The following is a 12,794-nucleotide window of genomic DNA, read 5'->3' on the forward strand; positions in this document are numbered from 1 at the left end:
TTTTTTTTCACATTTGCTTTGTATGTTTAGTGTATGTATTCACAAGTATCAACTGAGTCTTCAGTTCTTTGCCTCAACTGACTTTGCAGGGATGCAGACTTCCTGTCTTCCAGCACCCAGACTGTGAGAGTCTGAGGCTTACTGTGATTTCGGGTCCTCTTCAATGGAAACCTCTTGTCTTTCTGTAATCATTAGGCTACTTGCTTGCTTTGTTGTTGTTGCTCTGAAGTTTTGCGCTGTTGTGTTTTTAAAATCTGTCACACAGTAAACTTGGTTATTTTTGCTAATCCGAAATCTCATCCCTTTAGTTCTGGGGAAAGCTCAAACAATTTCTTGATGCTCTTATCTCTTCTGTTAAAGCATAGAACTCTATTCTTGTTCTCTTAGCACAGAAGCACTGTCTTTTTGTAACTCTGAGCATGGTGTGTGTGTGTGTATGTGTATGTGTCTGTGTCTGTGTGATACTTCATTCTTCTCTGTCCTATTACTGTTTCTAGTGTCCAATGTCTTTTTTTTCCGCTTGATCTTTTATGTCTCTTTTGTAAAGTTGTACTTATTTTTCTTTCATATGGATGAATGTTTACCTGTGTGTACATTCTGTGTGTGCCTGTTGCAAGCAGAGGCAAGAAGACAACATTATATTGCCTGGATTTTGAGTTACAGATGGTTGTGAGCTGCCGTGTGAATGCTGGGAAATCGAACCGGGGTCCTTTGGAAGAACAGCATGTCTCTTAACTGCTAAACCATCTCTCTGGGTCCTTTCTGTCTCTTAGAGGTTTCTCAACTGTCTAATGACCTTGAAGTGGAATGCTGAGATGTTCTTAGGCAGTTCAAAGGATAGAGGTGGAATTAGCCAAGCTCTTAAATGAGATGGGCTCTTTCACAATGCAAAGATATGGGTGGAGGCTAGAAATACTCTCCTCTCTTACAGGAAGATCCACAGATATGCTGGCTCTGACTTCCATTTAAGTTCCAGGAGAGCTGAAGGTATCTGTAAATATCTTAGAGCCTCAAAGGTTTGTGCAAGCCTCCTGAATGGCACTGTGATGCCCTCCCCAACCTAACACCAGTATGCTACACAATACTGTTTTAGTTAACAATGGGCAGTGGTACCGTAAGAGTATAATCAAACTAAAATATTGCTGTTGCCTCATGATTTCCTAGCTGTGGCTACATCATAATACAATGCATTACATGTTTGTGGTGAAGCTGTACCAACAGCTACTCCAATGGCCTGGCCTTTGCTAAATTTCAGTATCTTTAAATAACAGAGTGGGAGTATGTCGTGGGTTATGTGTGTGGGTGCATGCATATATGTGTGTTTTCACTTAGCTTTGGTCCCTGAAAATGCTACAAGTAGTAGATGCCAACCCCCCACAGCAAGCCTTTCAGCCATTCTCCCTATGTTCAGAACCTTGCTTTGTATCTGGCCTTCCCAGTTTTCCTAAATACGCCCCATAGGTCACATTCCCCTATCCTTTCCATATTTCAAAGATTGGTTGAAACCTCTGGGCTACTATTATCTCCCCATCTGTCTCTTAGTCTTTGGGGTTTAACACAGTTTTGAAACTTTCGCCACTGTCGTTTTAGTGGCATATTGGGAGGGAGAAGCAATAAAAGTCGGTGCTTAATTCAGTGTTTACTCTGAAGTTTCTTTGGGTTCCTTATCACCATGATAAGCTTCCCAAGGTACAGGATACAATGTCCATCTGTGTGCTTAGTTCCACACATCATAGGCGCTGGTAAATACTAGCCAAATGAATTAATGATCTGTGCTGACAGGTCTTTCTGAAATGCAATTACTTTAGTGATTGATGGGATTATTTCCCTGGAGACTGTCTCTGCTTAGTCTTGGAGTGAGGGAGGAGTCCTGGCTGCCAGGTAGAGGGTTTTTGAACTGACATCAGTAACCAAAGGATGGGTTTTTCTCCAGGTTGATTGTTTATTTAATTTGTCAGGATTAAGAAAGAGAATGGAACATCTTTATTTCATTTAAAGGAAATCCCTCTGTTTTTCCCAAGAGGCCTTGGCTATCTGTCCTCATTGCCCTTCTCAAAGTACAGTGGTTTGACCTGCTGAGTCACTCAAGTATTGTTTCTAATTCTTTGAGAAAAAAAAATTCTATATGTAGTCTTCCTGGAACTCTACAGTCTCTAAGAGTTAAATATTAACAGTAAATGAAAAGTTGATCTTTTATTAACATTTCCTTACTGATCAGCCTTCTGTTTAAACATTTGTTTTGCTTTTGTACTGCATGAGTGACCTCACCAATAGATTTGGTGTTCTTGTCTGCCTCCTCCTTCTAGTTCACTGCCATTCCTCATTCTTTGGCTCCTATTTAAAGCCATAGCCAATAGCAAGAAGTTCATTTATGTCACTACCCAGTACAAGTACATGCAACTGGAACAAGGTTTTAATATTTACCCTTACTGAGATATCTGTTTTGCTGTGTTTACTAAAACATGGTGATGGGAATCCATCTCCTCAGTTTGTTTTACAACCCTCTGCACTGCTGCATGCTGTTGTGAAAACACTGCTTTTGTGAATGTCATGCATATTTCCAATGTCATACATATTTCCTCGATCGTTCTCCAGATTCATGTCATTGCTGGAATTCCATAACATCGCCTTGAAGTTGAAAGGAATGATTACTATGATCCTTTTCCTGCTAATAAGGCAGTACTGATGGATTTTGTACAACATTCCCTCCACTCCCCTGCTGCTGCCTTAGTTAGTGTCTTTGTCCTTGTTCATGTCTCGCTTACATCTGAGCCGTGTAATTAAGAGACATTCAGTCTGGTCATACAGTTTGCTCTTTTAAAACATACCATGTTTTACAGCCTTTTTAGGTTCGTAGCTCAGGAGGGCAGAGTGTACAAAGCCATCCTCCTGTACACACAGCTTCCCTCATTATCAACATTCTATGCCAAATGGCACACTGGTTAAAAACGATGGGTTCTTTTTTTTTCAACTTTTTATTGATTCTTTGTGAGTTTCACACCATGTACCCAAGTCCCACTCATCTCCCTGTCCCCTCGTATTCACCCTCTGTCCTTGCAACTTCCTCCCCAAAAGAAAATAACAAACAAAACCAAACAAACAAAAATGAAAGCATAGAAAACATCTCGATGTGGAAGCTGTAGTGGGTCGCTGTGTCACACAGTATGCCCCTCCGCCCACACATCTTCATTTGCAAATGTTCATTACAGTGAGTCATTGGTCTGGTTTAGGTCTCTGGCCTCTGTGACACCATCAATACTGGATCCTCACTGGGACTTCTCCTAGTTATCCTGTTGTTGCCCTGTGTTGTGGAGATTCTGCAGCTTTGGATCAGCAGGACTGGCCCTTTCACGTGCTCCAACAGTTTACAGATGGTGTAGATTTTGGGGTGCGCCAACTCAAAGGCCTGGATCTGGGCCTGGGTTAGCTGAGCTGGTCATCGCTGTAGTTCTCCCTAAACCACGCCACTAGGGGGAGCTGAGCTCTCCAACACGGCCTCAGCTATCTCATCCACTGCCACCACAGACTGCCACAGGGGACAGGGTCAGTTCTCCTCCTCTCATGCCTTTGGGGCCAGGTCACTGACACCCCCTACCCAGGAGAAGTGCGGGGCTCACTCTTCTGAGAGCTGCAGCTGGAGAGAGTCAGGGGCAGCTCTCCAGCTCTCATGACCTCGGGGTCAGTTCTCCTGACTACCACAGGGGCAAGGAGGCAGGAGGGCATCACCCCAGTGCCCACACCATCTCATGGCAGAGTGATGGGGCTGGCCCAGCCACGCCCCCTATTCATTCTTTGTTGCCACCTAAATCCACAGTTTATATTAAGGTCCACTTCGGTGTTGGGCATTGTGTCAGTTTTCACAGATATATAATGTCATGTTTCTGCTGTAATGATACCATGCCAAGCATTTTTACTACCTCAGCGATCATATCTGAGTTTCCTGTCCTCCATGCATTGGCAGCAACTCAGTACTGCTACATGCTGCTCTGCATAGGATGTCATGCTGTGAGGCAGAGAGAGAACCTCAGCATTCACTCAGCGTCAGGTTTTGGGTTGAATGTTGACTGCTTATTGTTGGACCCTCTAGGATGTTTTAGTACACATTTTATGATTATAGTATCGTATATGGGGATTTTAGAAAACTCACTGAAGTACAAAGAGGAAAATGACATTTATAATTCTGCTATTCCAAGACAACCACTGTTGATAGTTTAGTGTTTCCTTCATGTCATTTCTTTGCAAGTATGTTCCATTTGGCGTATAATATAATATCCAACTTCATGTTTTCTTGTAGTTTATTATCAGAATCATTATTTTATTGAAATTGGTTAGTAAGCATAACCCAAGACTTTACCTATTTTTATATAGGAGGGCATTTTCCAGTTTTGTGGGTATCAATATGATGAACATCTAATGACTTGCTTTTTGCTCTTTTTTTTTTTTGAGACAGGTTCTCATTATGCAGGCCAGGCCAGCCCAAAGCTCTTGATTATTCTGTCTTTACCTCTTGAAAGCTGGGATCACATGCATAAATCATACCCAGTTTTTCTATTTTCAATTTAAGGCATTTTTTTTAATTTTATACTATGATTATTATTATTATTTGAGACAGGGTTTCTCTGTGTGGCCCTGGCTGTCCTAGACTTGCTTTATAGACTAAAGATTTGCCTGCCTCTGCTTCCCTCTGGGATTAAAGATGTGTGCCACCACACCCAGCTTAAGGCACATTTTAAAGGTAGATATTTTAAAAGTAGACTGGGTTTTTGACACTATTGAAAGTCAGGGGTCTTCACAGATGAACCCTGTTTTTAAGAGAAGAGAAACGTATATTTACCCAGTATCTGCATGTACAGAGCTCCAGAAGATGTGGCATGGACACATCCATGTAGGGCCAATGAAGTGCCCTTTCCCAGAGGTACGAAAAGGGTGAAAGTCAAGGCCTGAGGGATATGTTGTATTCCTCAGCAATGAAGGAGACACACTCAGCTAGGGCTGGGTGTGTGTGGATGTGGGAGGAGCTGAGAAAATCCTCAGATTGGCCTTTATCCTCTCTCCATATTTAGGGAGTGAGGATAGAAACAGGAACTATGAAAGACATGGTGATGAGTTAGAATAACTGATAGGGAAAATGTAACTGGGGACATTCAGAAGTCCTTTACATTAAGAAGTACCTGGAGGGGTATAAATGGGTAGATGTGCTACCATACAAGAACACTTGCTCAACTATGTTCATAGCAACTTTATTTGTAATAGCCAGAATCTGGAAACAACCTAGATGTCCCTCAATGGAAGAACGGATAAGGATATTGTGCTCCATTTACACAATGGACTACTACTCAGTTATTGAAAACCAAAAAATCATGAAATTTGCAGGCAAATGGATGGAACTAAAAAAGATCATCCTGAATGAGATAATGCAGACCCAGAAAAACAGACATGGTATGTAGTCACTTATAAGTAAATTTAGCCATATAGCACACGATAACCATACTACAACTCATAGACCCAAAGAAGATAAGTAACAAGGAGAATCCATGGGAGGATGCTTAACTCCCACTCAGAAGTAGAAATAGAGTAGACAGCAGAAGTGGGTAAAGGGAGGGAGCACAGAGAGAAATGAGGGTTGCTATCAGACCAAGGGAGAGTGGGGCTGGGAAGACAGAGGGCTTGCAGAGAGAAGAGAAACCTTGAGCAGGGACTTCTCTGTGACAAACTGGAGACCTATGACAGGGTAGGCTCCTGGGAGGATATGAAAGTTATTCTAACTGAGACTCCTAGAAACAGGGGTCATAAAGACTGACTAGACACAACTCCTAGTGCAGGGAAGGGAACACCAACCCACCCACAAAAACTGTGACCCAAAAGTTACCCTGCCTACAAGATGTGCCAGGACAAAAATAAAGCAGTGATTGAGGGAATGTCTAACCAATGACTGGCCCGACCTGAGACTCACCGCATGGGGGACAGCCAGCCCCTGTTCTGATTAATGACATTCTGCTATACTTGCAGACGGGAGCCTAGCATAGCTGTCCTTGGAGTGGCTCCACCCAGCAGCTGATGGACACAGATGCAGTGACCCACAATTGAGTGTTGGGGGAGCACAGGGAGTCTTGTGGAAGAGTTGGAGGAAGGATAGAAGGATCCAGAGGGGACAGGAGCTGTACAAGAAGAGCAATAGAGCCAACTAACCAGGGCCCAGTGGGGCACCTGTGAGACTGAAGCATCAAACAAGGACCTAGGCCCCCTACAGAGATGTAGTTGATGGGCAGCTTGGTCCTTATATAGGTTCCCTAGTAAGGGGAATGGGGGCTGACTCTGATATAGGCCCTGCTACCTGTTTTTCTTTTTCTTTTCTTGTTGTTTTTCAAGACAGGGTTTCATTGTGCAGCCTTGGCTTTCCTGGACTTGCATTGTAGACCAGGCTGGCCTCGAAATCACAGAGATTCACCTGCCTCTGCCTCCCCCTGGGACTGCAGGCATGCGCCATCACCTGCTTTTTGATCACTTTCCCCTGGCATGCCTACCTCTCTAGGCCACAGGGGAAAAGGATGCATTCAGTCCTGATGCAACTTGATTTGCTAGGGTGGATGCATGGGGGCTCCCTGCTCTGAGGAGTAGGGGAGGAAGGATAGGAGAAATAGGGAGGGAGGGTGGCACTTGTTGGAGAAGAGGCAGGGGGCTACAACCAGGGTGTAAAATGAATAAATAAAAAATAAAAGAAAAGAAAAGAACCTGTAAAGCTTCCAAGCACCGTTGGTGATCCATGAGTTGGCTTATCCAATAGTCATGGTGGTACCAATCTGGGGAGTCCTTTATGACTTTTCACAGGGGTGTCTTACATCTCTAAACAGAAGAAAGATAGGATCGTGTGGGCTGGTCAGGGCTGGGAATTTACAGAGTTGCTATTGATCAGACAAACAGTGTTGTTTAAGTGATAAGCACTGCAGCCTGGATCATGAGAGGATCAGCCTAGCTGGTTGATTGACTAGGAGGAATGTGTTGTGAGCATTAATATTGTGGCTCACATCCTGAAATCCTGATAGTGCTGCTCATGGAGCAGAGCTGCTGGGGTCAGGGGGAAGTCCCTGGCTGTCTCTTATCATGGAAGCTGCTCATGGGTCCATTTCGTGGATTGAGGTTACGAGCTTGTGACTTTGCAAACACAAAGAACTAATGCTGCTCGGAGAAGCCTTTCCTGTACGTAGTGAACTAGAAGTAAGATGCCAGCACTGGTTCAAAGTAATAGAACAGATGGGTTGGCACTTGTCGGCTTCGTGTCCCCCTCAAAGGTCTGATGGCACTGCATCCCTGTGTGCAGATATGTAACAAGAAAATACCCCAAACTGTCCAAGCTCCAGGGTTGCCCAACGAGGTCAAGTATTACTCGAGTGGACCCTGATGACAAGGAATGTTTGATTCATTTGACAATTCATATTTGCATTTGAGAGACCATCTGTGCCCAAACTAGACTCCTCAAAATAGGGCCTATAAAGTGGCCCTTCCTGAGAAGAGAGAGAGTTCTGGGTGGACCCAAGGGACAACCCAGGCTAAGCATTTGGGTCAGATGTATAATAAATCCTTAATCCCGCTCTCCACACTTTATTGGATTTTATGTAGGGAGGATGTTACTAGTCTATTTTCTTTCCTCCCAGTGACATTGGTGGTGGTGGTGGTGGTGGTGGCAGCAGTGGTGTGGTTAGATATCGCTTTCTGAAGTCAGATGAAGTTTGTTTTGTACATCTAGTCCAAGTTGACTCTACAAATGCTGAAAAAAGAAACCTTTTCAGTTGTCTTTTTTTTTTCTTCTGTAGGCAAGATAATGCTAATACAAGACTGTATTTGATTAACCTCTTGAAATGAATTAGCCAAATGTGCCCTGAATGACTGCACCAATAAATTGGATAAAATTAATTGTAGGAAGCAATAAGCTTGTGAAGTCACTGCAATTCATGATGCTAACTTGTCCAGCCTATGAGATTAAATCTGAGAGGGTGCCTGATTCCCCAGCACATATCACAGACCTTGCCAGGACTGGGTCTTCTAATCATCACTTATGCATTGCAGCTATTGGGTACACTTGAACTTGATCCATTGTTTCATTTGAGCAGGGAATATATGTTACTATTTCATATGAACGCTGTGTATATGTGTGTGTGTGTGTGTGTGTGTGTGTGTGTGTGTGTACTTGTTCTTTTTATCCTTTCACTTTGAATTCATTACTGGGTTTTTAAAATGCTCTTTCTTTGTTCATTGTTCTAGATTATTGATCCATGTTAGCATGGGCAGCTCATGCTGAGATATTTTTGCAACAAGGAAAAGGTGGAAGGGAAGCCAACGTTCCAAAAGTTCCAGTCTTGTAGAGAACTCAGAACTAATCTAGGTTGACAGTAGACTTTAGTCTATGGAGAATTCCAAAGGACTGTCCAGAGTAATAATCATGAGATTGGTAAATAGATAAAAAGTAAACCCAGACTGTTTCTTATGGAAGGAAATTGCCGAGAGTAGCTTGCAGGGCTCTCTTGACTACATGATGAGTTTGCTATTACTCTTAAGGTTAGTGGGACAGTCTCTCTGTGTGCACTGTGAAAAAATCAGGAGAAACTTTTTATGTTGAAGCAGAAGAGATTTATTTTAGATGGGCAGAAAACATTATTTATCCTAGGAAATGAGAGCAAACAGAAATCTGACCACTCGCTAGATTTTGGATTGAACAGTCTCGTCTGGTGGTAATCCCAAACTGAGCTTTGTTCTTGAGATCCTGAGTTGTGTGCTGTCTTTGAATTAATTAATTAGACATTTCAGAGCCATTCAGTTTCATACTGTTAAGATGATATTCTAGTTTGACCTCTGTCACTGTGAGAAAACATTCTGACCAAGACCAATTTGCAGGAATAAAGAGTTTATTTCGGCTTACATTTCCAGGACATAACTCACCATTAAGGGAAATCAGAGCAGGAATACATGGCAGGAACACATGGCAGGAATCATAGAAGAAAGTTGCTTACCAGTTTATCCATTGGCTGAGCTAGCTTTCTTCACCTCAGGCCCACATTTCTAGGAACCCACCTTAGACTGGGGTCTCCACAGTCAATCACCCATCAAGAAAATTCCTCAGACTCGGCTATAGGCCAGTCTGATTGAGGCAACCCTTCAAATGAGATTCTCTCTTTCCAGTTGATAAAAGGTTGTGCCAAATTGACAATAAAAACTAACTAGGGACGGGAGGCAAAAATACCCATCCTAGTACGATTCCTAGGAAATAGTAATTGTGCCCATTCCTGAATTATTAATACCTGTCAAACAGACAATATTATTTAAAACAATGCAGTGTTTTTTTCTCTTTCAAAGAATGACTTTTAGGCCTTGGTTCTCCTACCATGTGAGTTATAGAGATGGAACTCAGATGCTTGGGGTTAGTGGGAATTGCCATCACTCACCGAGTCATCTCCCTCACAGTTCCCTCATAATGCAGTGCTCTAAGGCCATTCTGGGTTTAGGGTGATGTTTCTTCAAGCAGCTTATGGAGCAGGAGTTTTAAGTTGTTTCCCTTTGGTGTGATGTCTGCACCTCAGATCAGGAGTTTGTTGTCTCCTCCACCTCTTTTTTTAAAGCTACGTTTCTTTCTTTTTTAAAAAAAAAGGAAGAGGGTCTGTGCCGGGCCTTGCTACACAGGTCCACGGGCCATACCAAGCTCCATTCTGAGAGACCACGTAAGACCGAAGGAGCGAATCAGCTCTACAAAGTTGTCTGTCTTCCATAAGCATGCTGTGGGCGCCACTCACTCACAGACAGAGAAAGACAGAGAGAAAGAAGCACATACCCACGAACTGATAACAAATAAAATTAATTACAAAAAGATGCTCCCAAGTTCTGTAAATTAGAGGGAGTTCCAAGGGAAGAGCCTGGTGTCCTTTGGCTTCAGGTATTGCCACCTAGTGAGCTGTTAGGTCTGTGTCATGACATTAAGAGAAGTCTCTTTAACAAAAAGAGCAAACTATTTGTTTTTTGTTTTGTTTTCGTATTTTTAAACTGTAGTTATTTTTGGTTTGCAGCATATGTTACAAAACAGCTGAAAGAATGCATTTTATTTATAGTTTTAAATTTATTTATTTAATTTTATTTGTAAGTGCTATTTTAAACAGTAGTTATTCTCCTAAGCTGTAGTTATTCTTTGTTTGCAGAGTATATTGTTCCACTCACAAAACGATTAGCTGAAACAATGCATTTTTATTTTAAATTTATTGATTTGATGTTATTTTTAAGTGTGTTTTGGTAGCATGTAGGTATGTGCACCACATGAGTGTCTCATGCCCTCAGAGTTCAGAAGAGGGCATTGGATTCCTGGAACCAGAGTTATGGATGGTTGTGAGTTACCAGCGTGTGGGTACTTGGAAACCAAACCCAGGTCTTCTGCAAGGGCATCAAGTGCTCTTACTGAGTCATCTCACCAGCTCCACATTTTCTTTTATTTTTTAATTGCTACCAAAAAACCCCAAACAAAATAAATCATGACTTTAAATCTTATCTTCTAATATGATAGGCTGAGAAAATGTGGTCTTTTGTAAACTAAAGAGAGGGTCACTTGACAGTCTTGTTAAATAAGATCTGTTCAACCTCTAAGGCAGTGAACTTAGACAGTTGTCTTTCATTTACATTTCTTAAAAATTCATGAAAACATGAAATTTCATTTTGAATACATATTAAAAAAACATTTTTTTTTTTATTTTTTTTTTTTTTTAACAGAAGGAGGCTACTTCCTGGGGTAGCCAGCACGTTACCTAAATTGTTACTATCTACCATGCTGAGGAGACACATGGAGCCTTTACTCTTAGGTCCTCCCATTCTTTCTTGCTCTTTTCCCTTGCTTTCTCTATATTTTCTTTGGTTCTTTAAAACATTTTAAAGTTTTTACCAATTTAAAAAAATATATCACCTTCCCCTCCCTTCTGCTGTCTTCTCCCCATCCCTGTGTTTTCACAGTTGTGGTATAGGACATGGAAGGCCCTAACTCTAAAGCAAACCCTTCCACCGTTCAAAACATTTTTCTTGTTTGTTTTGCTTGTCAAGGAGGCATTTGCTTCAGACAGCACCACTCCTTCCTTTGATACACTTTGTTTCTTAATGAATTGACAACCCTTGGGAGGAACTAAAAAAATATTTTAATGTTCTTCTGGAACAGAGGTAAGGTTTGTGTGTGGTGTTCCAGGTTTGGCTCCTCTGGTGGGTAAATGTAATTTATCAGATGGGATTATTCTCGGGTGGGTAGATATCCTCCCAGCATACATTCCTGGCTCCACCCAGCTCCAGAACACCCTGAACTGTGCAGTGACTTGGCTGACCAAACCCTGGGCTTCTCTGTGCATTTTTGGTTTAGATACATTTCATCTTGCTCTTCAGTCGACAAGGGAAATTGCGGCTGCAGAAATGGTATACCACGCTCCCTGACAAAGAAAGGAAGAAGATCACCCGGGAAATCATTCAGTCTGTCCTCTCTCGTGGGCACAGGACCAGCAGCTTCATTGACTGGAAGGAGCTGAAACTCGTTTATAAAAGGTGTGAGTAACTTCATGAGAACCAAACTTTTCGTTATTGCTTCGATGTGCTCTAGTTCTGAATATTTTAGATTGCAATGCTGATCTCAACACCTTCTGAAATCTTTGATCTAAGTGTTTGCAACAATGAGTGCAAGCAAGGAATCCTCATTTATAAATGAGAAATCTGAAGTTTGACAGGTAAAGCCAGCTTTTCAGTGAATGGATGCCTAAGTTAGGATCTGAACATAGCCATCCTGACTCCATGTCCTATAACAAACCACAGTTTCCAAAACAGAAAATTCACACTGGAAATGTACTCACAGAGAGTGTTCATTAAAAAACAAAACAAAACAAAACAAAACAAAACAAAACAAAACAAAACAAAACAAAACAATGGTAAAAGAGGTAGCATGAACGGCCTGATATTTAATGGAGCCCATCACCAGGAAGTGCTTTGGCAAAGTGGCTTCAACAGGTTCGGTAAGTGAGAGTGGGAGACAGGGCGGGGGGTGAATCACCATGTGAAGCCAGATATGGGAGCGTGGGCTTCCGAGAGCACCGCTAGGGGCTTGTATAGTAAAGGAGACAATTTCCAAACTGGAGAGGAGCTTGAACAAACACCCTGATTACCATGGGCCAAAGGATACCATCTCTCTGATTGCAGCTCTTCAAGGTTAAATTCTGTTGAGAGCCTTTTGTGTGATTAACAGAGGTAATCTAACCCTTCGACATTTTTATATATTCTGGTTTCTATTTGAGGAGTATACTACATGCCATGAGCAATGATTTTTATCCTTGTATGGGAAGAAACTCGAGAGAGAGCATGAGGTTACATACCTACTGGGAAACCCACTTTGCTTTGTTTATTGTCTCATTCCGTTTTTCTTTTCCTTATTTTTTTTTTCTTTTCAAGGTATGCTAGTTTATATTTTTGCTGTGCAATAGAAAATCAAGACAATGAGCTCTTGACACTAGAGATTGTACATCGTTATGTGGAGTTGCTGGACAAATACTTTGGAAATGTAAGTGTCCTTCTGGCCCTTTAGAGTCAGTATCCATCTTGGTTCTTGCTTTTGTTCATCTCTTGTATTCCTTTTCTCTCTCTCAAGTCTAAACTACCAATTGCATCGTACTAAAAATGGTGCTGGCCCACCTTGGTTCAGAATTATGGGATTCCTCCCTACCTGTATCTCTTAGTCAATGAATCACTCAAAAGATGTGGCTATATCTTTACCTTCAGATTGCAAGTACATCAAAAAC

General features: G+C 41.9%; 1 protein-coding gene across 1 annotated transcript in view; it reads left to right on the forward strand.

Annotated features, from left to right (window-relative positions):
- Positions 1-12,794, forward strand: part of Ap1s3 (adaptor related protein complex 1 subunit sigma 3) — a 28,623-nt gene that overhangs the window by 261 nt on the left and 15,568 nt on the right. The window contains exons 2-3 of the mRNA XM_055616491.1: positions 11,375-11,553; positions 12,448-12,556. Coding sequence (XP_055472466.1) covers positions 11,375-11,553; positions 12,448-12,556 — 288 coding nt within the window. The remainder of the gene's footprint in view (positions 1-11,374; positions 11,554-12,447; positions 12,557-12,794) is intronic.

The sequence above is a fragment of the Psammomys obesus genome, unplaced genomic scaffold, assembly GCF_907164565.1.
Source record: "Psammomys obesus unplaced genomic scaffold, mPsaObe1.curated_primary_1811, whole genome shotgun sequence".
Classification (NCBI taxonomy): Eukaryota; Metazoa; Chordata; class Mammalia; order Rodentia; family Muridae; genus Psammomys; species Psammomys obesus.